Source organism: Struthio camelus, chromosome 14, assembly GCF_040807025.1.
Source record: "Struthio camelus isolate bStrCam1 chromosome 14, bStrCam1.hap1, whole genome shotgun sequence".
In the NCBI taxonomy this organism is placed as follows: domain Eukaryota; kingdom Metazoa; phylum Chordata; class Aves; order Struthioniformes; family Struthionidae; genus Struthio; species Struthio camelus.
The window spans coordinates 20,520,516-20,548,429 of record NC_090955.1 but is presented as its reverse complement, the minus strand read 5'-3'; the positions used below and the strand labels follow the sequence as shown (position 1 = coordinate 20,548,429).

At 39.3% G+C, this 27,914-nt stretch overlaps 1 protein-coding gene and 1 long non-coding RNA gene across 6 annotated transcripts in view; one reads left to right on the top strand and one right to left on the bottom strand.

Annotated features, from left to right (window-relative positions):
* Positions 1-168: 168 nt before the first annotated feature.
* Positions 169-27,914, bottom strand: part of VGLL4 (vestigial like family member 4) — a 90,858-nt gene continuing 63,112 nt past the window's right edge. For all 5 annotated transcript variants that reach the window (XM_068960361.1, XM_068960364.1, XM_068960363.1 and 2 more), the window contains 3 exons: positions 8,775-8,997; positions 5,377-5,497; positions 169-3,422 (listed from right to left, as the gene is read on the bottom strand). In XM_068960361.1, the coding sequence (XP_068816462.1) occupies positions 3,154-3,422; positions 5,377-5,497; positions 8,775-8,997 (613 nt within the window). In that variant the 3' untranslated portion in view covers positions 169-3,153. The remainder of the gene's footprint in view (positions 3,423-5,376; positions 5,498-8,774; positions 8,998-27,914) is intronic.
* Positions 18,565-27,913, top strand: LOC138069213 (uncharacterized). The gene is made up of 3 exons (XR_011144056.1): positions 18,565-19,056; positions 20,695-20,805; positions 21,598-27,913. It is a non-coding gene; the product is annotated as an uncharacterized lncRNA (long non-coding RNA).

The following is a 27,914-nucleotide window of genomic DNA, read 5'->3' as shown; positions in this document are numbered from 1 at the left end:
TTTCTGTTCTTAAGATAAAACTTAAGAAGTTGAGGGACAAGTCAAAATTAAAGAAAATGCAGACACTCATCTTTCCACAAGCAGTAAAGAAATGTTTGACTAGCTGATTTTTTTCCAAAACAGTAACTGGTCAGGAGCTGCTACTGTTGAGCTACATTAGGAACAGGAACAGCTGCTTCAGCCCCTTATGGAAAGGAGTACTGGGCAAACACTCAAAAAGACTTGATCAATGGGAATTCAGCCAGTAGTGTGTTCAATGGCTAGAGATGCGCTCCTAAAGCTGTTGGTATTTCTGTCTGTCTGTCTATCTGCTGCAGCAGCAACAGGTTCACTTTGTAGGTGTAAAGACTTATTTCCTGACAAACTCCTGAACTTTTAGAGAATAAAAACAGAATAAACCTCCCTGACATGTCAAAAGGATAACAAAGTCCTAAAAGAGATGGGTTTTGTCTGAAGGAAAACATGACACGAACAGTAGTTTGGTTCTGCTCCCAACTCACAAAGTATAGAAAGCAGTGTCCTTTCTTACCAGACAAATACAGAAGAATATGCACACACCTGTGATTTAAGAGCACTTTATTGTTCTTTAAGGCTACTTTTAAGTACAAAAAAAAAAAAAAAAAAGATGGCCTGCCAACCCTTTTTTTTTTTCCAGGTGAAACAGGGCCACAAAAGAATGGTATATTACAGATTTACAAACACAGAGAGAATCTTTCGAACTGAACTGTAGAGAACCTGGCTCTGTGAAGAAACTTCACCATGCATCAGCATGGTGAGTTCAGTTAGTTTCCTTCCACCTCCCCCCAACCCTTTGGCTTTCATGACATAATTGTGTCTAATATAAGTTTTACTGGACACACCACATTAAATCTTTATTGCCCTCAAATCCATTTACCTATCTCAGATAAGTAAATGTAACCTTGTAAAACAGCTATTATTGAAAATATTAGCTTTAAAAACATTATCTTATTTGTGTTTACAAAGAAATATAGGAGTCACATTTTCCACAGAGTCCATCTACAGTATTAGTATTTTACTGTTATAATGCTCAGTAGCCTGTAGCAATAACAAACTAGTGGCTATTAATGCTAATGCAGTGTTCTCATAGAATAACTGTGTTCCTGCACTTTTACTGTATTACAGACAAATCTACAACAAAAAAAAGATCAACTTTTTTCTCCAAACAAAAAAAATGAATGATTACAATAAAGGAAAGGGAAAAATTAAATAGCTACATATCATTAACAAATTAATTGTTCCTCAAAAAATACCTACAAATTTCTCTGTACATTCTTTACGCACAGCGTAACGATGGTCTTAAAGTTACCTATATAAAAAAGTGTTCTTTTAACAATCTTCCTACAGAGAGTAGGGTACTGAATGCCAAAGCAGGTAAGCGTTGACTACCCAGTAAGATGGTAGTGAAATGTGTAAAACTGGGGGCTTAGGTTTTTTTTTTTTTTGAAATCGTTTTTAAAGAAAATTGAGCAGCCACCTTCTCAACAAGAGTAAGAGCCAATCTCCTGATCTTTTTCTACCCTGCACCTTTTCCAAATGAAATAGCTTAACTTTAAAAAAAAAAAAAAAAACCTTAAAATAAAAGCCACAATGGACCCAATACTGTAACATAGTCCATAATACATCACGTGTAGTTTATCTTCCAACTAGTTCTAACTTTCTACAGTGAACCAATCATTTCAGGTAACCCAGTATTTAAAAAACAAAAAACAAACAAAAAAAAAAACACCTTAGTTGCAACTGTACTGGGAAGATGGAATGTATGGGGGAGAGTAGTTGCATTTAACGAGAAGAGAAGCTCTTAGTACTAGCACAGCTGTGGTTTTATGCCTGCCTCTATTGCCTAATTTCTAGTTAGTAGCTATTAATATAGCAAATGATAATAAATGCAGTAATACCTGTATAAAGTTTTCTAATGGAGGAATGTATGCTGCAACTTGGCATAGGTTTATGAATAAGCTTAACAAAATTAAAGATCATATTTCACAAACTGTAACAATCTGTTGTCCAGCCAAGATACGTAATGGTAGCAGTTTCTGCAGCTAGTTAAAGGTGGATTACACAGACTTAGTTTTAGGAAGCAAATTCCTGTTAAGCAGACAGTGCTGCAGACAGAAACAATTACTCAGTCTTGCGCAAAGCTATAGCATCCTGTACCACGCATCATATATTTTTAAACTGCATCATTTGAGGCCTGTCCTGAGGCTGTCCTCTTTTGCTGGCTGCTACTAAAGAGAATATCAAATACAAATATCATAGAGTACAACTGTACCAGCAGTAAGTATATCTAGGATTGTTACTGACAAAAATAAACTAATTCTGAAGAAAAGCTAATAAGTATTATGATTCTTACTGTCTATACATTAATAGATACCAGCTATTTTTCATAAAACATGCATCGTTAAGCACTATTGAACCCTCCAACCTCAGCTCTAGTCTAACAAACTGCAGTGTTTAGGAAAAAATGCCCGTGTTCTGTAAATTATGCAGTCCAGTTGCAAGCACTAAGCACCTGAAATCTAAAGAGAGAAAGACCGATAACCTGTATGAGACTTCCCCTTCCAAAGCTGTTTTGCTTTAAGAAAAAAATCAAACTGATAGAAATGTCATCCTTAAACCCTTTTTTCAGCAGTTTGCCCTCAAAATATTAGCATCTTCCAGAAAGCTGCTATGCAACTTCAGTCCTCCAATAGTGCAAATCATACATGACAGTTCTTTTCAAGTATATACATACAAAATTACTTCACAGAGAGGGGGAGGGGAAAAAGCAATGTAAGCAAACCAGACAAATTCTAGTCTGAAGAAGCTAGTAAAGCAAAAAGCATTTGGGTCAACCAACTATGTGTAATGGCTTTTGTGGATTAGCGTGCATTTTTTTTTTTTTTAAAAGGGGCAGCAGATTTGCATCAGAGGTTTCTTTGGTAATTGAGGCAGGAAAAAAAAAAAGGATGCTACATCATATGACTCTTTATGAAATAGTTCCTGCTATCATCTTTAAGGGCACCCTTTTACAAATAAAAAGTGAGTACACAAAAACATGTGTTGAAAACTAATCTCCCCTCCCCCAACACTACTTTAAGCACTGTTCAAAGCTCAGTCAAACCATGCAAATTCACAAACGTAACGGTCCTCTCTTCATGAGACTACAGAGGGCGAGTGATTATGATTGACCATATGGGAGGAAGGGGAAGACTGGCCCCGTCGTGAAGCAGACTCAGGACTGCTGGACACGCCGTCCTTTGCAGCTTTAATCTGAAGCCATGTATCCCCAAGTGCTTTGGCAAAGTGGTCATCGACTGATCCTGTGATGGACACAGAGTTTGCCACTGGCTCAGGCTCCTTGTAATTCTTGCCAAGGCTTCGGCGGAAGTGCTCTTCCACCACTGGGTCACAGGCAGTGGTAGCTAGATGGGGAAAGGAGGCAGAAGAAACGTTATTTCTGTGCAGAATCCTGGCACCAAATACTGTTTTCAGAGTCCTTGATTTCTTCCCATTTTTATATCATCTATGCCTAAAGCAAGACTTCTTTAGATCATACAACTGGTAGTGAAGGGCACTGGGAAAGAAAATAGCAGGATTTAAAATGCAGAAGAAAAGGGAGCTACTATAATATCTTTGCACTTGTGTGACTTGCACTAGATGATAACCATTTTATATCATTATAATTCTCCCTCAAGTTCATAACAGGATTTTGCATCGCCACTGAGTCCGTGGAAACCCTTTCCCCCAGCAATCACATAAAATTATAATTAGGCTTAAATGGAATTAAAAATCAAAATAGTTATTTAAAATCAGCTCCCAAGTCTGCTGACAGCAGCCAGAGGTGAGTAAGACCCCATTCTAAATTACTGTATGTCACGAGCTGATTTAAGGGTTTCATCTTTCTTTCTTGACATGCTCATAAGAGGAGAAAGCCAGAAAACTGCATGAATCATTACCTCTGCCTTAGGTACTAGCATTTAAATAGTGTGATACTGTTACAAGAGAAAAAGAACCTTGAAAAACAGGTTTTGAATGGTAAGAGTAATAAATAATTCCTCTGAGTAAATATGAGCAGTTTGTAGCTTTACAGTTCAGACACGCAGGTTGTGTCTAAAAGACATCATCCTTCAGAAATGCTTAAAACGGAAAGAAATGCTTTAAATGGTCAGGATCTGTGCCATCATTCTTCATGCTCCTGAAGGGCCTTGATCGATCCTAAAATAATTGCACGTATCATGCAGAAAGACCTTTTCAAGGTCTTTTCAAGACAAGAGAAAAGTATTTTCTGAAACTATTTACAAATAGTTTCCAAAGCCCATGTAAATACAGCTGGGTTCTCAGTGAAGAAGCTCTCTTGAGATAAAAGTAACATCTCAGATCTCTAACTACTGATTTCTCCAAGAGCATAATACATCCTCCAGGGTCTGGACATTCCAAAAATCACTTTGGCATCTTACTCCAGTTTTCAACAAAACAAACAAAACAAAACAAAAACATCTAACGCCCCTCCCCCCGACTTCCACTAAAAAAACAACGTACTGTGATCTTTTAGGTTCCTACCTAGCTCATACCGACTTCATTACACTGATACATTCTGGTTGGAGAAAGCCTCACTCCTATTTTACTGAACCTGTCACTTCTGAAAATGCTATGTCTATGAGTCAGTAGGTATAGGACTTGAAATGAAAAAGGCTCCATTTTTCCCCTAATCACACAGTGAGAAGGAGTGAAGAGAAATAACCCAAGTTTTATTTCCAGGTACTGCATGAAAAGATTGCATGAGAAGTACTAATTGCACTGAAGGTACAAAACTAAAGCTCCCTGCTTGGGTTGCTGTAGCAACTGCCCGCGCCAAAGCTTTTTCTGTTATCCACGCAGAGAACAGTGCAGGGTATGTGCTTTGGAAGAGTATTTGTAGCTATAGGAAAGAAGATTTTTCAGACTGCTTCTGAATCATCAACGTCTGCTGACTAGTGAAAAACAGACTGGGAAAACTACAGCCTCTAAAATAATAGCATGGTTGGATCTGCTGGTCCTGTCTGTTTGCTGTTCGTCAATTAGACGAAAATAAGCATAATGACTTACTTGTCTATTCTTTTTTTTTCTTTTTTCTTTTTTTTTTTTTTTTTAAAAAAAAACCTTTCATGAAATGGTACCTCCCACTGTGGCATAAGATTGATGCTTAGTAAGACTGCAGAGGGGCTCTGTGCTGGTATAAGTCTCTGTCCACGTAGACCAGATAAAGAAGAGGTATGTATTATTTCACCTCCTTTTATTCATGTTAATACACCAATGCCCCTGCAGTTAAAGCTGGCAAGACAATCTTGTTCTCCACAAATTCAAATCAGGCAGTGACACTGCTGATGTGTAACTTACTGCTAGATGGTCTTCTGTAGGCAGGCATTGCTGAACCGCAGCCACTGTGAGCAATGGGGCAATGAGAGAGGTTACAGTTCCGGTTGTTCGCAGAAGCACATGTGATTACAGATGGACGGTTCTAATATGAAAGAAAAGCAACTGTCATTCAATGAGCTAATTAGACAGAGCCATACTAACTGTAGTTCATTGCATAATTACCTGAGAGGTACACAAACTTAACAATCTGAGCCATGAAATAAACTATAAAATGTCCAATCCAGTAGAGCATGTTAAACCCCAAATATTCAGCTATTTCCTTCTCTCTCATTAAATAAAACAATGCATTTCCATAATGGTTCTTAGTCATTTAAGCAGCAAGCAGCCATCCAGAAAAAAAGACGGTATAAAAGCAAATCAATGAAAGCATTAAGGAGATCTTGCACTGTTTCCCTTTCAGATTCATTATATATGCAGAACTAAATGTCAACACAGTAAGTACTTGTTTCATATACATCCACAAGTCCTTCTGATTGCAGGACTCAGAAGTGCTTTACAAATCTTACAGGTATCTGTCTCGTGAGCATTAAACAAATTTCAATGGCATCACTCTTCATTTAGAAGTTAGTGTTCCTAGACTGACTAATTCTGTATTCTGTACTTCAGCTAAAAAAACAATAAGCCCATGATATGAAACCTGAAGAGGTGCTGACCAAGTGTTGCTTGCAAGTACTTTCCTGCTGTAATTTGTGCCTTTCTAGCACTGCTTAAAAAAATCTTTTCTTCATTCTCAACAGCACACGCCAATTCCCCAAAACGTGTATTCACACAATCTTACCTCTACAATATATGCGTTATACACAGTGTAAATATAAAATACACTTATTACAGTTGTTTACCATGTGTTATATTGGAACAAGGCCTTAGGAAAAGAAATGCCCAGGTTTCTCCAAATGACTAAAGGGAAATAACACAGGTATTTAAATATTTTTGCTTTGCATCTTTAGTATATTTTATGATGCAAGGAGTTCATTTTGCTATACTCGAATAAAGTTAATGTTAAATGTCTAAAAGATTAACAGCATTGTTGTAATAACACAGTTTTAATTTCTTATCCATTTTACAACCCCCTGCAGCAAACCCACAACAATCACTACTTTACCTACCACCATACAAAGTCAATGAAGAAGGAAAGAGCTTTCATTTTTTAGTGGTACTTTAGTCTAGACAGAGTAAGAGCAAGATCAAAGTAACAGAGACGGGCCAGACACAATGGGAACAGTGCTATTTACATCTTACTGCACTGACAGCAAAGTCAAAAAGTAAAGAAAAAATATGCCAGCTATTTGATTTCTCTGTACGCAGTTCAAACGGCGCCAGGATGGCAGTATTTGTTTTCTTTTTCTATAGAGGCCAAGGTTTTGTGCATCTACGAAGTATTGTTTTTGAGAAGTGGATACCTACTTCTCTGTTCAGAAAGCTATTTTAGAGATGCAAGAGGTGGGAGGTACAGAGAGAGAGGTAATAAAAGAGCTTGTCTCACGAATGCATGTACTAACAAACACCGCACAGGTTTTGAGAGGTGGGGATAAGGCAGCTTATAGAATCCCCTGATGTGATCACATACAGGTATACTGAACAGGCTATGTATATTAATACGAAAATATTGAGATGAGAAGCTGACAATTTAATAGCAGTGACTATAGCTGCTGAATAACCATTATGCTACCTGTAATAAGTGCCTTTTTACCCTCCTATTTATTAGAAACATACAATAAGATGAAATCCCATTCAACGTGTTAACTTAAGGTAAAAATCAAGCTGAGGTTTCTTATTCTCCATATGCTTGCTTTCTTGTATGATTTCTTAGCAAGGTCTTACCTCAACATCCTATTTCCCCAAGAAAATAGATATTGTAATCTGGCTCATAATGTCAACGATAACAAAACAGAGAGAAATCTGGTTATGGGCAGTAGGAATCAGCCCAAGTCAAACACAGTAAAATAGTAGAGTGTCAGTGGTGTTAGCTGCCAAACTGAGAAACAGCAGTAATACTATCAAAGGGCACCAGTGTCGTCAGTGGAAGCCTGTCCCTTCCTCCTCTGTCATCACTGAATGCTGAGAGCATAGAAGAGCTGTTCTGCACAGAACAATAACTCTGGGACTTGTGTGCCAAATGATGCAAGATACCAGCAACACGAGTATAAAGCTAGGCGCTTTGGCATAGCAAAATATAAAAGACGACTTACTTATGTACATATACAACCACAGTGAAAACTTGTAACAGTAGATTTAAGGTATACGCTGCAGTGGAAAAAAACATTCCCAAATTGCATGTAAAAAATCCCAGCTTCTGAAAGATCATCCACTCAAAGTGTTTATACCCTTTGCAGTGCACCATAGGAGAGAAGGAAGGAAGGAGGGAATAACTTGGGTGCACGGGGCCAGTTCAGTTTCCCGCACTGCAGCTCAGCACAGCTCAGTTAGCTTGCTTATCCTCTCCAAATGTGAGGATAAAAGTGACTTTGACAATGTAAGAAAACTGTTACTGTACAACCTACATAGAGATAGCTCATCTTCAGCAGTTCCCAAGAAGAACAAGAACAACGTACAAGAGGGACAAGCAAAAAAACAAACATCCCCCTACCCTAACGCATGGAAATCAACACCATTTTAGAGAAAGTATAAGTTTATCAAATATTATTACTTTTCTTTAGCAAAAATCATTATCAAACAGTGATACAATATTGCTCTAAACAACAGAGGTCCTGCTTTCAAGTCCATGCACAACTCTGCATACCAACTAAAATGGCTCACAGACTTTGGGCAGTTTAGATGAACTTTGAAATCTCCTTTTGGCTATCTAAAAAAACTAAGGTCATTCCAGCTTCCTTCACTTGGAAAATTCAGGGCAGAATTGTCCCGTACGCCCTCTTCATGCTCCTTCTATCTTGCGCCTCTTCTGTAGTAGCCCCAGCAGGAAAGAGCTGGGACACAGGGGAGGAAAGCACTCACTCGCTGCCAAGGAGAGTGCATGCTGTGCCTAAACACCCTCTTTACCTATGAACTGCATCAGTTATTGCCCGATAGGTACTACAACCTCACTCAACCACAGAGCAACTCAGACTTTGCCTTCCCAATTCAAGTGCATTAACAAGCTTAAGAAAGCATCAGAAAAAGTGGGAAGGCTAAGAAATCTATGATAGGTACATTTCAACACCAGCAATTTATTCACATTGAACACACGGAGCTGTGATGTTCATTGCGCATTTTTAAAAGATATGTTGCCTGAAGAATGGCACTGCCTACCTACTGTAACTCACAATACGTTCTGCTTACGTCTGGGAAGTCCTCATTGTGTCTTACAGCAAGTATTCCTACAACTACCCAGAGTTTCTGGTCAACCTAGAGGCCGGTACCTGCTGCCGTTCCACAGAAGTCAGTGTAGGTGCGATGCCAACTGTCCGGGTTGCATCCATGCTGTTTTTGGTCAGTGCTAGAGGTTGATCCATGGTCAAGCTTGGGATTGAGGCATACATGTGATTGGCATGAAGGCTCATTGTTGGGGCAGCAGCCCTCTCTATTGGGCTGCGACTCCTCTCTCTGTGCTCCTTCCGATAATCTCCATTGGCAGTCTTGTTTCTAATACATGAAAGAGAGAAAAAAAGTCACATAACTTACTGTTTTTGCTAGCTGAAATAACATACGCAGCATCAATTCCCTGTAAGAGACATGACGCAATGCATTTTGCTTGGTTTGTGGGGAGGAGTACAGAATCCCCTTGGTTCATCCAGCCATCTCCCTTCAAGCTCTGGCAACCAAATTTATTTTTGAGCCTACAATTTCTTAAGGTACTTATCTCAGTAACAGATACTTCTCTGAGTTAAAGTAGCAACTCATCTTGCTTTGTTAAGATCAGAAACGTCCTCATTTAAAGTACTATTTATCCAGCTCTGTCTCCTAGCACCACAATATCCTATAAGCATTGCTGAAGCCCAAGGAAAGTTTGTTTTAATGGAAAGACATGGGCTGATACCAGCAAAATTCAGCAAGTCAGGGCAGGAAACAACATTTTCAGAGCAGAAAATGAAGGATAAAGCAGACTATACTGCGCCTCTCTCAGAATCATTTAATTACGACTGTTTTTTAAAAGAATAATTTCAAATTACTGCTTGAACAGTAAATCTCAATAGATGCACTCATATCATTAGCCTATCATTCACTGCAATTAAAATAATACTGATTTTATACTTACATATGAGGTGTTTCAGTTTCCAAACACCAACATTATCTTCATTAAAGGGAAAGCAGTGAACCAAAGGGAATATTCATTCATACTGGGAAAGGTAGTAGTTGATAACCATTTACCTAAGTAAGCATGGGTGTGATTGGCGGTCTGGCACATACCAGTATTTTAAGAGTTAAGATGCATCAAGCCACAATACCTAGTAGCTCAGTATGCTATATTGAACTCAGTCTATCTTTGATATTAGAAAGAACTAGAGGAGAAAGCTGGTTCCACAGAAAATATATTCTCTCTTCAGGGGACTCCTCAAGCAATAGCAGTAGTAGTGTCTCGTCAGGGTAACTGTTACAGAAAATCTGTTTACAACTTTTTCCCTCCCATTGTTTTCTTTTAACACATCATGGCAAATTAATATACAGGAACAATCTTCAAAAAATGCTCTGATTAATGTAAGGCAGAGACAGAAAAGGAAGAGAAAAATGTTTTATGTAATTATAGAAATTAAGATGTCAGAATACTGTTCTGTATTGAAACAAGTTACCATTCCAGGAAGCTACTTCAGTGTCTGAGAAAGACAGAACGCCAGAAAATGCTGACAGCTGGAAAAAATGCCCTGCCAACAGGGGGAAATAAGGAACCCCAAAGCCTATTTACAAAAACGCTACAGAAAAAAATGTGCAGGCTTATACAAATAGAATAATTATTTAGATTTATCTCATGGTCACTTTTTGTCCGTGTTGGTTAAAAGCAGACAGTAAGATTACTCTCCCTGGAAGTGGAATTCTCCGCATCATCTGAAAACGTAACAGCGTTTATATTCACATTTGTGCTTCACACTACACCGCTCCCTCGTGCTGCTCGCACCCCTGCGCATCATTTAAACGTGGCAGGTTCTCCCAGCGCCCCTCCACCCCTGCGGCCAGACGGCCGTGCTGGTCAGCATCCAGCCGCTGAGCAGGCACCCAGGCCTCCGAAATGGGACAAATACGCAGTGATGCTTCCCCTAGTGCTCCCCCGGGAGCCAAGGTGGTCTCCGCTCCACAAATTTGTTCAAGTGCCTTTTTGAGACCACATAAACTTTTAGCCACTACAGCATCCTATGGCAGTGGCTTCCACTGTTTAAACTACATACTTTGTGAAGTACCTTTTGTCAGGGTTTCTTTGTTTTCATTTAATCTAAAATCTAATGATTTGGTCTGCTACTGCCTCAGTTCTTATATTAGGGGGGAGAGAGAGAGAGACAGAGAGAGAGAGAGACAGAGAGAGAGAGAGACAGAGAGAGAGAGAGACAGAGAGAGAGAGAGAGACAGAGAGAGAGAGAGAGACAGAGAGAGAGAGAGAGACAGAGAGAGAGAGAGAGACAGAGAGAGAGAGAGAGACAGAGAGAGAGACAGAGAGAGAGAGAGACAGAGAGAGAGAGAGACAGAGAGAGAGAGAGACAGAGAGAGAGAGAGACAGAGAGAGAGAGAGACAGAGAGAGAGAGAGACAGAGACATCATTCCCTCTTTATCTTCTCAATGCCGCTTCTGATTTCATCTCTCTGCTCAACAAGCTTTTTCCCAAGCTGCTGCTACTTAGCTTTCTTCAAATAAAACCTGTTCCCATACCTTTGTTATTCTTGTTGCCCCTCTCATAGCTAGAAAAAGCCATAATCTTTCTCGAGATGAGATCCCGACTGTATTCAGCAACAGGATCCCTGCTGAAACAATCACAGCACTGCAGTGCTATTCTTCAGTCTGCTCAAGAGGTACTTGGTTCTATGATTTAGAAATCTACTATTGCTGCCTGAATCAAAACCCATTTGTCATGATACAGGTTAGGGTTAATATGTCACTGGGCATACAGTGACTCTTGAGAGCCTCAAGACATAGGCAGCTTATTAGCTATGCCAAATTCTTCTGCCGTGCCTAGGAGGGAGCAGCCAACAGAATAACAATATAATTTATAACCCTTCAGAGCTGCCCTCTCTCCCCCCACTACTAGCTATCCCTTTTAACTAATTACAAATTAGTTGTTGCAGATTTAGCAGAATCAACCATAAAACCTAACATCTTTCAGTTTCACAGCTGGTGCTCAAGATGTTCTCTGAAAACCATGCATTTCTTGAATCCTTCTTTGTAAGCCAGATTTAGGCATAACGTACCAGCACACAAACCGCCAGGAAATACATTCTCACAGTGTTATATTTAGATCTTTTGTCAGCTTTGGTACCATTTCAATTCACAAGACTACTCTGCAGTATCAGCATTCAGGAGAAAAAAGTTTAGAATTGCATTGCTCTGAGCTAACAACTAATGCAAGTATGTGGCTTAATGGAAGTATAACAGATTCCATATTTAAAGTACAGTAGCCTGCTCTTAAATTACAGTAGGACTGAAAATGGCTTCTGAACACAAAACCAACTGTAAATGCTTCACTACCCCTTAAAAAAGCAAATATGGAACTTCATAAACAATATGCCTTTCTAGATTGTTTTTGTACCTGGGCAACAGCCATTACATAGTCTGGTAAATAATACATGCAGTAGCATTGCTAAAACCATTATTCAAGCGATAAAGGCAATACAGTATAGAGATGACTCATTCTTCTTGCTGCAGTGCAACATCTTTGGTGGCTGCAAGCCAAACTCTTACGTTTCAGCTAAATATTATCTGCTCTAGCGCAATTTAAATAACAATCTGGAAGCTGCAAAACCAAATCCAGCTACTGTAGATTCCCATTTTTCATTACCTTGAAGAAAAAAAAAATCCTCGTTCACAATAATCATTTTTCCTTTTAATAAGCACAAGTTAGTTTTCAAGGGAAGAACTTTGTTTTCTCTACCCAAAAAGACTGTAAAATGACACAAAAAATGTAGATGCATCTTTTTTTCTCCCCTTAGAGCTGGGATTTCAACTTCTGAGTAATGCATTTATGCTTAAAAAAAAACAAAAAACAAAAAAAAAAATCAAGTGACTACTGATGAACCAACCTACTGAAATTCCCATGCAAATTAAATTAACTTCTTTACACAATAGCAGCCATTTCACTGCTGCTCACCTTCAAATAAGTAGATAGTCACAGCTGCAAATATTGGTGAATTGACAGTTTTTGCTTTACCAAAAAGAATGAACTTCCTGCTACGATTTTTGGAATAAGACACCAAGAAAAAGGGGAATGGGATCAGCCTGAAGCCAGAAAGTATAGCAGTCCTTCCCTAAAATTATTGAGTTATCTCAGTAATCTCAGCAAACTAAACCCTAATCCTTTTTGTAGGCAACTAATTCCCTCCTCCTAATTTAGAAGAATTCCTCTTCCAGATAGGGAACAGTATATACTACAGTCTTCAAAAATCCATTCCTCAATTCATCTACCTTAAAGTAGTACAGAGTGCCGGCAAAAATCAAAAATACCTGGAGCTCCTACTTTGACATCAGATATTGTTTTTTCTGAACCCAGCTCAGAATTTTACAGTACCATGTAGAATAGTAACATGATAGCTCTACTACCCTTTTGAAAACATAACAGCACTTCTGTGTCACTGCTATTTAAATATAAATAGCAAATCCTACAGACATCTGACTGCACTTGTAAAACAAGTGTACATAAACTTATTTATATACAGAGTATTCACCAATTTCAAATTATTAAAATAATATAAAATGTACCTTTAAAAATAATTTTCTATCAGAAATGTCTCTATGCAACTGAAAGTTTTCTGTTACAATTTTTTTTCCTATTGGTGAGAAAACTTATCTGAAAATACAGATTCATTAAGGTATTTTATAGTTTTTTTTCCAGCTACAGCTATTAAACTTCTATTTTGGAAAACTGATATGTTCTTGTTTTGATATTAGGTGCTTTGTCTGACGGGGCAATCAACATTGTGCGTGTTATATATATTTCACTGAAGTGAAGTAGCTTAACAATTCCAAATACGCCAATCTGGTACAGCGATGCATCTCTTAGTTCAAACATAAGGCCAGAAAATTACAAAGGAGGATTTTCTGACCACATTTGAAAAATAATTTCAAAATATATACTACCAATAAATCCAGCTGTCCAAACAAGTCTATGCTTTACCATCCCCCAGTTCCACTTTGCTTTGAAAATCATCACAGATAATTCTGGACTCCATCCTCAGTGGTGAGTGTGCCAGCGTATCTCTACTGACTGAAAAAACAACTATCAGTGGATATCAGTGAAAACCTGAGTAAACATCAGGCAGTGGGACAGTATTACATCACCCACGCACATCACCCTTACTTCCCTTTTAACAGAGACAGTCAAGCTACTTACAGGTTTACTTTCGCAAAATTATACATGACTCCAACCTTAAATTCATTTCTCCAGCACTTGAAAAACAGGCATTGTTTTCCATGTTTCTCCCCAATGAATCATAACCGAGGCTCCAGCACTTACCAAGGATCATGTGCTCAGATGGATGTCATACCAAAACCACACACATCCTGACTGTTAGCTGCAAGTCTGCTTCAGTTTGGGTCGAAATAATGTTTGTTAATTGAAAGCAATGTTTCAGTCCTCTGCAGGAAGCGGTTCAAAAGCTAGATAAAATAAATTGTTCTTAACTTTTTTTTTTTTTTTGGTACAACCTTTAAAGGCGGCTGTTCTGTTCACTGGCACAAAGCTGTGGTAATTCACAGCCATCCTACAGGAACAGACTAACTCTGCCAACTGCTTAAGGAAAAGGAAAAAAAGAGGCCCTCTGAAGGGGACGGTTTTGCTCACACTCGCTTCCAGCCTGCAGATTCGTAAGGAGCAGATGCCAGAAGTATTACTGTACCTCCAAGTGAAGAAATCACAAAATGTTTCACACTCCCTTTGGCAGAAATAGAGTTCTTACTTGAAATGGTTGTATTGTAGGAGGAGGTTTCACTTGCACAAAGAACAAGTAGTCACTTACAGAGCTTTTTAATTAGCCTCTATGATGTTTTTCTTCATACAAATACAGTGTATAATATTGCTGAAAGAAAGTACATATTTTCATTTCTGTGATTTAATTCAAATATGATTTTAATATATGCAGCATCCTTTATAATACTCATTTTCTAACATTTTCTACTGCACTTTCTCACGTACTCTGTGGTCTGAAAGAGGATTACTGCTTTTGTTAAGGACTACCGTAGTACGGTTTAGTATGTAATCAACTGATATAAAATACATTCTCAGCATGAAAGAGATCCTTTCCTGCAAAAGTCTCTATTTGCATGCGTTAATTCTGTTATTTTGAGGTGAAAAAACATGAAATTAAGGTGCCATTTCAAAATATTCCAAAAAAGATCCAGAGAAAAAAATACTAAACATTCCTTACTCCAAATTTTTAAGCTATCTAAAATCAACTAAAATCAAGCAAAACCCAAAAATATCAGCAGTTTGCTCTTTGAGCATTGTCTGATTATTTGAAGTATTCGCAACATCAAAAACAAACAAAAGCCAACAGTCCAATACACTCTTCAAACCAGGTCTACTTTGAATGGCTGCCACTTAAAACACATGACCCTTTTGCGTGCTGTGACTGGCTATCCCATTCTAGACAACTTCAGGCTTCCCTGTTACTTTGAGTAGCCTTTGCCTTGTAGAGCTTCTTATTCCATCCTAAAAAGCCTCCAAGTAGGCAACTTGCAAAAGATTATTGTTTTTGCAAGAGTCGCTTCTTCCACAGAATCTGGACTTCTGATACAGTTTCCTGAGAAAGATAAAGAATGCCTCCCCGATTTGGCCGCTACTGTTATTTAAACATTATTTATATAGTGTATTCTTCCCTGGAGGAAATATTTTGGTCCAAACTAAAAAGCCCGCTCTGACCAACGCTCAGATGAAACTGACAACTCATCTCCTGTTAACGCCTTTCTTTGAAGCAGCACTACAGCAGCTATGCCTGCTGCTAGGCTTGTGGAGAGCAGGCTTGCACTGACACACTCCTCCCAAACAGCAGTTTGGACCCAGCGGGCTACAAAGTAGATCTTTAACCAAGTTCCCTAGCTGGCAAGCCCTCCTTTCTTCTCCCATTCAAGTGGGTTTAACAAGGAAGGAGGCAGGTGGCTAAGTTTTCATTTTCTGCCTCAGGCTAGAAACACAACTCAGCAAAGGCACCCAGGATTTTAAGCACCGCCTGGCAGCTTCTCCAGCCGCCTCCCTCTTCCTAGAAAAGGGCTTTTGTTCTTTTGGATTCTTCAGCTCGAGCATCAGGTTCAGTTTGGAGAAATAAGCATCATATTTACGCAAGTTCTTTAAGGGCCAGAAGAACGCCTGCCCCACCTCCTCCTACTCTTCCCCATCTCTCCTCACCCCTCTGTGATCAGAATTCGGCAGTGCCTTCCCTAAAAAATTTCAGTTCACCATTTTTTCGCTTTAGTGCTATCGCCAACGGAAAGCCATTTAGGATGAGAAATTGACTTAAAATAAAAACAGTAAAAACATACAAGAGAGATGATAATCTTTAAGCATAGGTCAGGCTTTCTAAATCTGTTCTCACTAAGGAAGATTTTCAGAGTTAAAACCTTGGACTGCACAGTTACTTGCAAACCTAATCAACCAGGAGAATATTTTTCACAGCAAAAATAAGAAAAAAGAAATAAAGAAATGTCTCATTACTACCTGCCTGCAGCAAGCAAAAATATTCAGACACTGAAAAGTTTTCCTTTCTTAATGGCTCAATATTCACAAGTATGAAGGCATGCAAGAGAACCAACCACATGATGTAACATCTTAGCCAAAAGCCAAACCCACAAAAGTGAAATCTAGATCTAATGTACAGTAAAATCAATTAATACAATTCAGATCCTACTCTTATTATTTTTCTCACAAGAAATGCTTAGTTTTTGTTTGGTCTTTTGTTCCCAGAAATATTCACACACTCATAAAATTGTTTTAAAAGGTAGCCCTGGGTGCTTTATAATGCTTTATAGTGTTTATCATTCATTCCACGCATAAGTAAAACTCTAGGATTTACTCAATGAAAAAATATTTCACTGCTAGAATACATGCATATACACACAAGCCAGAAATTATGACAAAGTTATCGTACCACAGTAGGCATAGACTGCAGGTTATCTCTAAAAACCAAAAACTGTAATTCACCAGGAAAAAAAAATTACTGCAGAGTCTCTGCTCACCTGCTGCTCTGCCGCGTACTTCCATAGCCTGCTCGCTCAACTCAAAACCTCCTGATTTTGTGTGGCACATCTGAGGACTTATGAGTACCATAAATTTTTGAAAAGGTTATATCTGAGGCTATACCCGAGATGTAAGTTACAAATGTGAACTTACAATAAATATCTGGAAATATTCTGAAATGGTAAGTAACTTCCTTCATTCTGCTGAGGTATCTGTAAATATGAACTAGCCTGTTAGGAAAATTTATATAAAGATATATATAAATATATATAAAATACATATATACATATATGTATGTATGTATGTATGTATACACACACACACACGTATGCACAGACACACACACACATATATATATATCACTAACATCTGAAAAAGTAGAGCTGGAAGAATGGGGAAGTCGCAGGCATTTCAGCATTACCACAATAACAAGCGTCCAAGTATAATGGGACATTGAAATATTTTTAAAAAAATCCTAAAATGCATCAGTATGGCTATGATTTCACGAGTGTAAGCATAAAATCATGTTACCATTTCATCTCTTCAAAGTTTTGTTAAAACCCTAGGCGGAAGTTACCAGCTGACTATGACTCTGCTCTGACTGGGATTTTTCAAGGATCAAGGACAACAAATATTCGACCTCCTGCCAATCTTGTTAGCGAGAAGAGAAAAACTGTCTGGTCCTCTAACCTGCAACACGACATCGCTAGCTTCCCTGTTCTAAACTAACGCAAAACAGCCTGTCATAGGAACAGCACGTTTCTTGGAAAGTAGAAAGAGAAGTAATCAAACCTTTAAGATTTATCCGAGTCAGCCACCTCCCTGTACCCAGACCTTTAACTCCCTGCTCAGGGAATAACAGTAGCTCCAGTAGCATCCACAGCATGCTAGAAAAAGGCACAAGCGAAGAACCATTTCTGCAGGCTCTGCAGAGAGCGCAGTCCGTCTTTAGAGAAAAGACACAGCCGCTACAGAGCTTGTTTTGAAGTCAGTTACAGTGAAACTGCAAAACTTAAACAGAGCAATGCAGATGTCACCCTTAATCCTAAGGTAGGTAGGTAGATAGGCCCTAGAGCTAAGGTTTTATTTCTGGCTCAAAAGCAAACTCTAGAGAAGTCATCCTAGTATGTGGGTACTTGAAGGCTCAATGATCTTGTCTGAGAAGGTCACACGGAGATTGTGAAAGAGGGGGGAGCAATCCCGTCTTTACACCTAGAGTGAAAGTCAGGCTACTGCATGCATTGGGATCAATAAAACATGAACTAGAAAGGCAAGTCACGTCTGGTACGGAAACTAAAAATATCTGTGCAGAGGTTTAAACTGTTTCTTGTCTATAAAGCACTTTGAATTGCTTGGGAAAGAGGAAAAACATCCAGAAGAACAAATGATGAAAGAGGAAGTTGAAGGGACACTCCAAACTTTTTTTTTTCAAATTTCTAACAGCAGGAAGGAAATTCTGACTGTATAAGCAAAGAGTGAAGAGACCTCCAGGAAAACAGCTAGAAGGTCAGAGGGGTTACTGGAAAAAGTCAGAAGCAGCTGAAAAATGATTAATTTGTACCCAACTGTAATGCCCACCCAAACACCTCTAGCAGGCCTTTCCTCTTACATTCTACCAATTCATGTGCTGGGTCACGTGTAGCTTGTATAATTCAGCGACGTTAAGATGCTTTTGAAGTCAAACTTGGCTCATGCAACAAACCTTTTATACTGAGTCACTGGAAAATACTGTAAAAACTATTTATGATCAAACAGAGAAAACTGTGGGCCAATGTAAGGAGAAAGCTTGCATATAAAATACACACAGCAGTGGGTCATGTCCTAATGCAACAAGATTAGCCACATACATGTGTGCTCAATATTGCCAGGGTACACCAGTCTGTTCTGCAGGCTCTGGGAAAACTTGGTGGTGTTGAAACTCTGTGGTGAAACTGTGCAGAACTGTGAGGGAAAATAAAAAATGGCAGTTACATTTTCATACAGTATTGTCTGGGCTGTCCTTTACAATATTTTCTACTTTTTGACATGAAAAAATACTTTCATTCATCGCTTACACCTGTCACACAACTATTCTAGTATGTGGGCACAAGCTTCAGTCAATCTGTGAGCCTCAAATTCTCAAAAGCCTACAGGATTTTATTTAGTTCAGTCACACAAAAGACTGCATCAGGTAGGCTCCTATGATGGAGGAACAGATTTAACATTTTCTTCAAATAGATTACGTGGGAAGCAAAAGATACCAACAGCATGAGAGTGGGAAGTAAGATCCTTAACAGCACAAGCCAGTCTCAGAAAATAAGGTCACAGCGCTGGAATGAAGTGTGTGAAACGGACAGCAGGTAGGATTATACATTCCTTTTCCACCTAAAATTTGAACAGCTCTTATGACAAAGAGGGAAAAGGGCTTAGATCGCTAATACTCCGAAATTACAGTCTGCATCAGATGTATAATGTAACTTTAGTTGACGTGAAGCAAGGAAAGCTGAGAAAGTACATTCATTCACCTTTTAGACAGAAATTTCAAGAATACTCAATAGGCTTTAGACTAAAAATTGTGTTTTAAATTAACTGGTTCTAAGAAATGAGATTTCTCATGAGCTGTTTTATAAAAAGGAATAAACTTTTCTTTCAAAGTTTATTGAAACTGTTTGTAATTGCTAACAAAACCTGAATTACTGAAATCTCTAGAAGCACTATAAATACACTAACAGCTTCATTATATTTTGCACAACTATTCATACTAATACAGTAAAATAATCACTTCAAAAAGCTGATCACCAAACCGACCACAGTAGGAGCAGTTACTAGCGTTATTCTGTAGGTAAGGCACTCAAGCTAAAGGCTGCCAAACTCTTCAATGAGTTTCATTTTACAGAAACTTCTGGTTGAAAGGAGACTTTAGTTAGAAAAGAAAATCACAAGCAAAAATGATGTTTGGGGGTTTTGTTTCCTCTCTTTTTAAAAGGGGGATTTATGAACATTCAAAGTTAGTGATTAGAAATTTGTGACAATAGGATTTAGGAAGCATCATTCCTTCTCATCCAGACAGCAAAAAACAAGTCATGCCTATACAGCTCAACTATACGTATATACACACGTTTCCCCCCCACACACACACACACACATCCCCCAGTATATACAAACAATTCCTACAATGACACAGCAAGGGCAGGATTTTGACAGGAACACATGAATCGACCTCAACTTGACTGTAATATTTGACTCCTCCGTTATTTACAGTAACTGTACATCTGTGCCACATTAAAGACTACACGAAGCAGTAATTAGTGTGTTCTAAGACTTCTCTCCAGATGTTTTGGATTTTTTTCCTCATGGCTTATAAAATTCATCCCAACTCCTTTTTTTCTAATCAGGTATTTTGCACTCAAGTCAGTGCAACAAAATGCACAAAACCCAATTGCCATGCAGGCCTGCAGGTATAATAAGCAAACAGATACAGCCTGCTTTCTATGCTCACGTTCCACTGTCTTTTAGGAACAATATTTACATTGTGAATGAGAAATCTTGGAGAGCTTCTGAGCTGCAGAGCTTGTTTGCAGTGTTACAGGAGTTATGCAAGAAATGTAAAGGACTCCTCAATTTCAATCAAGTAATACGGACATGGCTTCCGAATTTATTCTGCAAGGCAACTGCAAAGCAGAAGCGCGTCTTGCAAAATTTTCCACTGGGGGAAGCGTTCGCATAACTGAGGTCAAAAACCTTAAGACTTCAGTTGCGGCAAAGCCCTTTTATTTCCCTTGTAATTTTCTTTGGAGATAAACGGCCAAGGCAGAGCGCGCCCGCCCCTCCGGAGGCGAGCCGGGCAGCAGGCCGGCGCCCGGCGCGGGGCTGCGCGGAGCGGGGCGCGCCCTGCCCCGCGCTCCGGCTGCCGGCGCTGAGCGCCCGGGGCTGGGAGCAGGCGGGCTCGGGCAGCGACACGCAAGGCCCGGTACTAACCTCACCGCAATCATTGCCAGGGAGCATGAAGGCGGCCCGCGTCCTCCCACAAGCGAGCCCGGGGCCTCACGAACTTGGCGAGCGGCTGCGGCGCGGAGCGGAGCAGAGCAGGCGCCGGCCGCCTCGTCGCGGTAAGAGTCCCCGGCCCGGCCCCGGCCCCGGCCCCGGCCCCGGGCGGGCTGCGCGCCGCTGGGCGCGGTCGCGCTGGCAGCCGGCGGGACCAGGCGGGAAACAAACCGGTCTTCTTCCCAAAACCATTTCTGGGGAAGCGTTAGCGTTACAGTAGCGCTACTGTCACACGTTAAGCTACAGTCCGCCTGCCCATCCCCCCCCCCCCCCGCACACACACCCCCTTTCTTCATACTCTGTCTCAGAATTGGTACCAAAACACAGGGGAGGGCACCGAAAATACTGGCTGCCCATTAAAGTGCTTATTTGAATCATAAAGATGGCTCGTGGATGGTTAGAAATAGCCGGAGTAGTACTTTTCACCTTTCAGCACTAAGAAATAATGCCATTTATCAGGAGTCAGCACTCAGCAATTTTGCAGGAATGAGTTAAAGCCAGCTAGTATGCTTTTGTAGCACGTTACAGCATGAGAGAAAATGAAACGAGACTGTCCAGTCCAACCTTTTTCAGTCTGGGGGAAAAAAATGTACTTATTCAACTAGAAATTAATGTAACATTTTATTCCAAATCTTACCCTTACCGAGTCATTGTCTATAGCAACCGTGTCCATAACATTCTAATTCTCAAGAGTGCAACTTTCTAGTAAATGGTACATCTGTCAAACTGCAGGAAACATCTGGGAAAATGGTTAAATAAAAAGAAGTGAGATTAAACCTTTGTTTCCATATGTTTAGGATATACATCTAGAGTATGTTTTTAAATGTGTACTGGTCCGTTTCTTGCCTCTTGCTTAGGTATCAGACCCTTGGAGTGGTGTTGAATTTCACCCCAGCAATGTAAAGTCTCCCCCTTATGAAAATGAAGAAGGGCCCCTTGAGTAAAAAGCCAGCCCTCCAGCTCAAGGGATTCACGTTCCATTCCTGTGGGCCACAGGCTTCCCTCTTACCACAAGTGAACGGATTCTTCCCTGTATCTGTACTGGTTCATCCGTAAAATGACGACACAGCTTCTTTACCTCGCAAGGTTGCTTGGAGCCCTAACATACAAATGTCTACAGAAGTTTTATGCTCCTCTACAAAGAGGGAAAATGAAAGTGGAAAACTTTATATAGAAGTAAAATTCTGGAGGTAGCTAGCAGAACATTTCCATTTGCAAATGAAAAGACCTGAACTAACGCTGCCTGATTAAGTACTTAAACATATACCCAAATTTTGAGTGGATCCGGTCTTTTTGCTAAATATTGACCTGCTATCAATCAATTTTTAGTCCTGAAACTGTCCATACCAAGCATTTCACACGGGCGTGACTACCCTCCAGAACTGAAAGGGACTTGCGTACTTTCTGAAACTCTCACTCGGATAACAACTTCTGAAAATTCAGAGACCATTAAATATTAACTCAGATACATTAGACTTTTCAAGTCAGTCTCTGAAGGTTCAATTTAATCTACATTTGTTAGAAACAATCCAAGGAGAAAAAGTCTGTATAGTGACTGATTTGCATTAATAATTAAGAAAATATACCTGGTGGTTTTTTTCATCATTCAGAAATGCACAGGAGAAAAAAAAATTTTAGGAAAGCAGTTTGAAACTTGCTATGTAATCTTTTGCGCAAATGTAATCAACAAGAGCCACATTATAACAGTTCTGCTAGAAATATAGAGAATTTCAGCTTCAACGGGATCTCTTTGAAAATACCAGGTTAATCCTGAAATACTTCAAAGGCACATTCATGCCAAGACAACTTTTAGTGAGGATGACTGCAAGCAAATGAGACACATTTTGGGAGTTCCGAGTTGTGCGCCTACATTGCACTTCTTTTTAATTCCAATTTGTCACAATAAAAACGACGGTGTAAATGTATTTCTTAATACCACATGAAGTTTGGAGCCACAACTTAAAAAAAAAAAAAAAAAAAAAAAAAAGGTATTTAGCAGCAAAGAACATTTCTGAAAATTCCCACATTACCTCTACAGCCCAGTTCTAAATCTTTTCCAGCCCTCCTTGGGGCCCAGTCTCCACCAGAACGGGGATCTCATTTTCTGTGCAACTTCTGAACCCTGCATTCTCGGCAGGGGTCAGGGAATGGTAAGGAGGAAGGGTGAAAGGGTCCTCCTCTGTAAGGAGGAGTGCCGTTTATTGAGTACTTCAAAACTCCTTGCTTTGAGCTACTACCAGACAACAAGCTTGAAGAAGACATAGCTGACCCAGCTTTGAGCATGAGGCTGGACGAGATGAGGCCCCTTCCAAACTGAACTATTATTTGGTTCCATAATCTTCAACTCCAGGTAACTTTCAGGACAGTTTAACAGGCATTAAAAAAATGGTGCCAAGGTAATTTCTACTATAGTATCATTAGAGTGAGCAAACTCCATGGGATAGTCAGAGTAAGAAACTTATGATATACAAGGAAACTTCCAAACTCAAGGAACCTAACCTAGTTTTATGAATGAGATTTGCCATGATTCTTCACTACAACAAAAGTGAAGGCACAACCTAGAATCTGAAACTGAACTGTCTAGTTTTGGACGTAACCAAGCAAACCCAAACATCACCTTATACGTTGCAGATTAAAGTATCTTATTCATGCATAGACCTTTGTCTTTTATTACAACAATAAAAGAAATTATGTCACACAAGTCAAGAGATGATTATTCCTCAAATGTACTTAAAGGCCATGAGATGATATTCATATAGAAATAAATTCCCATTGCAAACCTAATGCTACCAAATTAAACAGGAATTGTGACCAAGAGGTTGAGAGGAAAATATACCATTCCTAGCACTTATGTCTACATAGTTCGAAACCAAAAACACATACTTTTCAGCCTGATGTGCTCTACAAGCTAATGAAAATATTAGTCTCCTTCCAATATAAATTCAGATGGCCAGTTTCATATATAATTTTACTAATAGTACAAAAGCTGAATACTTTGGAAGATGTCAGTGACATCAGTTCACTTTAACATTAAACATAGTGATCTGATCCCACAATTTGCTAACATGCAAAGTATTTTTAAAATAGCTCCACCACATCTAAAAAGTACCAGCCATAACTGAACTGCCCCCTGTACAAATGCTGTTAAAAGTTACAAGCTTGCTAGTTCCTAGTAAAAATCAGAGAAGCAAAAACAGACCAGCGTCAAGTTTTTTTTAAAAAAAAAAGTTTTTTGTGCTCTTGGCATTTAATCATTTTATTTGCTACTTGGCAAACAAAATGCCATAAGAAGAAATTGTTATCAGGCTTCTCAGCTCCCTGCAAGGACTCTTAAGGCAGAAATGATGCCTGCTGGGAAAAGGCTGATGTCAGCTCTTAAGAGCTCCCTGCAAGGATAAGGAGGCCTTTGTTTTCAGCTGAACTGTGAAAATGAGAAAATGCCTACAGCCTGACAAACAAGAAACCCACATAACATAGGTCAGGCCTGAGACCTTTACTTAAAGGTACACCCCACTTCATTCGCGTTACACTTACATCACAATACCCAGTTACAGTTAATTTTACACAGCAGTTACCACGAAACACTAAGTATACCTCGGAAATATAACAAAGAAGCTTCACGTGTTAAGAAAGACTGGTATAACTCTCCAGCCACTGCAGCCAGACACAAAGCACTTACAATTCTTATATAAATCAAGTTCCTAATTATGCTGTAGATGAATGTGAACTTTTAGTGAAGTCATATGGACACAAAAACGTGTTCCAACATGATGCTTAAAATAAACTAGCTTCTCCTTTACAGAGCATCACAAATAAACTATGGTACAACGCACATTTTAATTCAGCAAGATTATACACTAGCAAATGCACTTCAAGCAAAATATTTGAGGGATACACAAGAAAGTGTGGAACACAACTGAAGAAATTTATATTGCAGTGCATAGTAAGAGGCACAAGACACTGCCAGAAAGGTTTTAAATTGCAGTGGGAGTGAGGGTATATTCCTTTTTCCCAAGCGAAGAGTTTATGGGAGTAAGCTCTATAATCACAAAAATACAGATGCTGTATCAAGAGTCCAGTATACCACCAAAAATGAGTAAAGCAGCTTCACATACAGATTTTAGAAACTGGATCTGCAAGGTCTCAAAGCGTATTTCATTATCATAAAGCAGAGAATTAGTTCCTCTGAAAAACAGAAACTTTGATACATTTGTTCTGTGCATGGGAATTCCAGTACACGTTTTAGAAAACATAGTAGGATTGGCAGGACATTTGATTCACTCTACTCTAAAGCCCAGTAGCTGTGTTTTTCCATGCTAAAATAAACATATCTGAATACAACACTGAAAGAACCTAATCAAAGACGGTATTTTAACGCATCAGGGAGCTACACCTGAACAGGGAGTATCTCAAAGCATTCAATTTCAAAACAAAAGTCTGGCATCCTTCAATCCATGTAAATGGATTCCTTCCCAACCTGATGCACAGTGATTGGGATACTAGTGTACTGTTAGCTAAGGGTTAACACCAAATTGCTGACAAAACTTTCTGCTCATTTATAATGAACTACAGGGCACAATTACTGTCCTATTTAGTTATGCTTTCACCCACATTATGCTGGTTTTCAGAGGATAAATATACAATTGATTCACAATTCTGCCAAGACAACCAGAGACCCAAATGTCTCAACAAGAGACAAGAGATGCTCCTGGTTACAAAGACTTCTGTCTTCCAGGCACTGATGTCCAAATGGAAAAGCTCTGTCCATTCTGGACGTTTACAGTAACTGCAGGCCTTCGGCTGAAGGAGCAGGGATTTAAACAGTGCTGTGTAGTACAGAGGTACAGTCTGTAATACTGGTCGAGGCACTTATGCCTAGAATAGTTTTCATATCATCAACTCTCTCCTCCTATGCTCTCGGAGGACTTTGTCCTGAAAGTCTCAAAATACATGGCTGCCAAAAATCTCATCTTTATAGTCCAAATCATAAATGCGCTTAAATCACTGCATGCCAACTCTGAGGGGCAGAGCTGCACACGTGTTTGGATTAGCCACCCAAAGACATCCGCAATACTTGGATATTGTGATCAAGGCCTGCGAAAAAATTTAGCATATATTTACCAACTTTAAAAACTCTGCTGTAACACAAAATTAATGCAGCAAAGAGGGTCCTATTTTGCGATATACATAATGTTTTGCATTTTAATTCCAAAGGTGGGCTTTTTTTTTAATTGTTCTATTAGACCTGAAAGAAACTAATTTTAAATTTATTGCCATGTTAATGGCAAAATGCCTTTGCTGTCTCCAATGATAACCATGCCATGTAGTCTCTACACTACAGTGTATCAGTAGCAAGGGCTTCTCTTCTGCGTTTGTTTTTCTAACTAGTGCTTCAAGAACCTCCAAGTCACTGCAATACGACTGCCATTACTGTGTTCCGTGGGATATTTCTTTCCCCAGATTTAATGTCTTGTCCTTACTTCAAACAAATCAAGTTTCTACAACACGCATTCCCCCTCTCCAATACAAAATTGTTAGGACACTTCTACAAGGTTTGAATAATATACTCCTACTGTTAAACCATAATCTTGTAATCATAAAAAGAGGGAAAATCTGAAAAATTTTAAAGTAATTGGGGGGAGGGAATGGAATAAAATCCAGAGGGCATTTGTAAACTTTTCTGATGCATCTGAAATGTCTGAGTTTTTGCAACCTGATGGCTTAATTATAACAGATTAAGTCATATCACATGAACATTAGGCAGATAATCAATGTTTCTTATTGTAAGAAGAAAACATGCACATTTAATATACAAAATCATGGACAGAATCTGCCTACTGAGTAAAAAGGCATCACTGGAAAAGACCAGACTCTCTAAAAATATATCTAAGGGATCATGTGAAAAAACAGTCCGTATCTTCTGGTTTCAAACTTTGGTTGCATGTGGGTCTGTTGTTTCAGGTCTTCATTTTATTTTTGGCCTCCACTGTATAAAGGGTCATAATGTACGTAACTGCCAGCTGTGCTTTATTTCATCACTAGCATATGAATTTTTAAAAATCACACCTTTCACAAAGTTACATAATAATTCAAAAATGCCATAAAATTCTTCAGTTGTGTCACATATTACCATAGAAAACTACCATATGGTTCTCTCCAGTACCAGCATTTTCAGTGCCAAGGAAAGGCTATAAATAGTTAAGTTTTTAGGAGAAAGAAAAAGGTATGCTGTAAATGAGAAGTCTCTCTCTGCTTGTTAGCTTTTATTGTTTTGCATTACTTCAGTGCTGAATTCCTGATTTGTAACGAATTCCAAGACTGCAGACTACAGGCCCAGCCTCTGACTAACACTATGGTGATTTATTTGAGGATAAATACCTCTGTCCGCATCTTATGACTGAACACAACAGTCCACAGCAGAGTGGAATGTGAGGAATGCTCAGGGCTGTACGGGCTGAGGCAGCAGTGAACGGCGTACAGCTATCAAGCTACCCTGGACTGCTCAACTACTCTGATCACTTCCTGCAGTCAAGAATGAAAGGAATTCTCCAAGCCTGCATTTCACGCCAACCAGACCTGCATTCCCAGGGATGAGAACACAGCAAGAATGGCATATGATGATTACCCAACACATGCCCCTAACTCATCAACACCTTACCTGTATAAAAAATTCCACTTCCAACTGTGAGAGCTGGAGTGCAACAGTATAAATAATGTTTAGTAACAACTGCAGCTTGCCCAGTTGTCAAGGCAGACTGCAGAGCAGCTGGCTCACAATCTCCTCGCCTCAGAAAAATGCAAAGCACTTCTGTTTCTCCCTCTTCTGCTTCCCCCACCCTCCATCAGCAGAGTACAAAGCGCCCAGGGTCTGGGGATGTGAAAGGAGTAGATTACAAAGAACAAAAACCCCAGTATTCTACAAATTGCAAGATGAGTATACATGTTTTGCTATAAATAGTTGAGTCAGACTAATTCCTGTTATTTAGTGTTACACCAAAACAAAACAAAGCAAAAAGCCACCCATCTCGTTATGTCAGCCCTTTGTGCAGATCTGCCATACATACTAGAACAAAGGAAAAGTCTAGCCTGAAGTCTGACATACAATATGATTTTTAGCCCACACAAAGGCGCAGAGGGCTAGCCTTAGTTTCCACGAACCATGGGTATTAAAAAT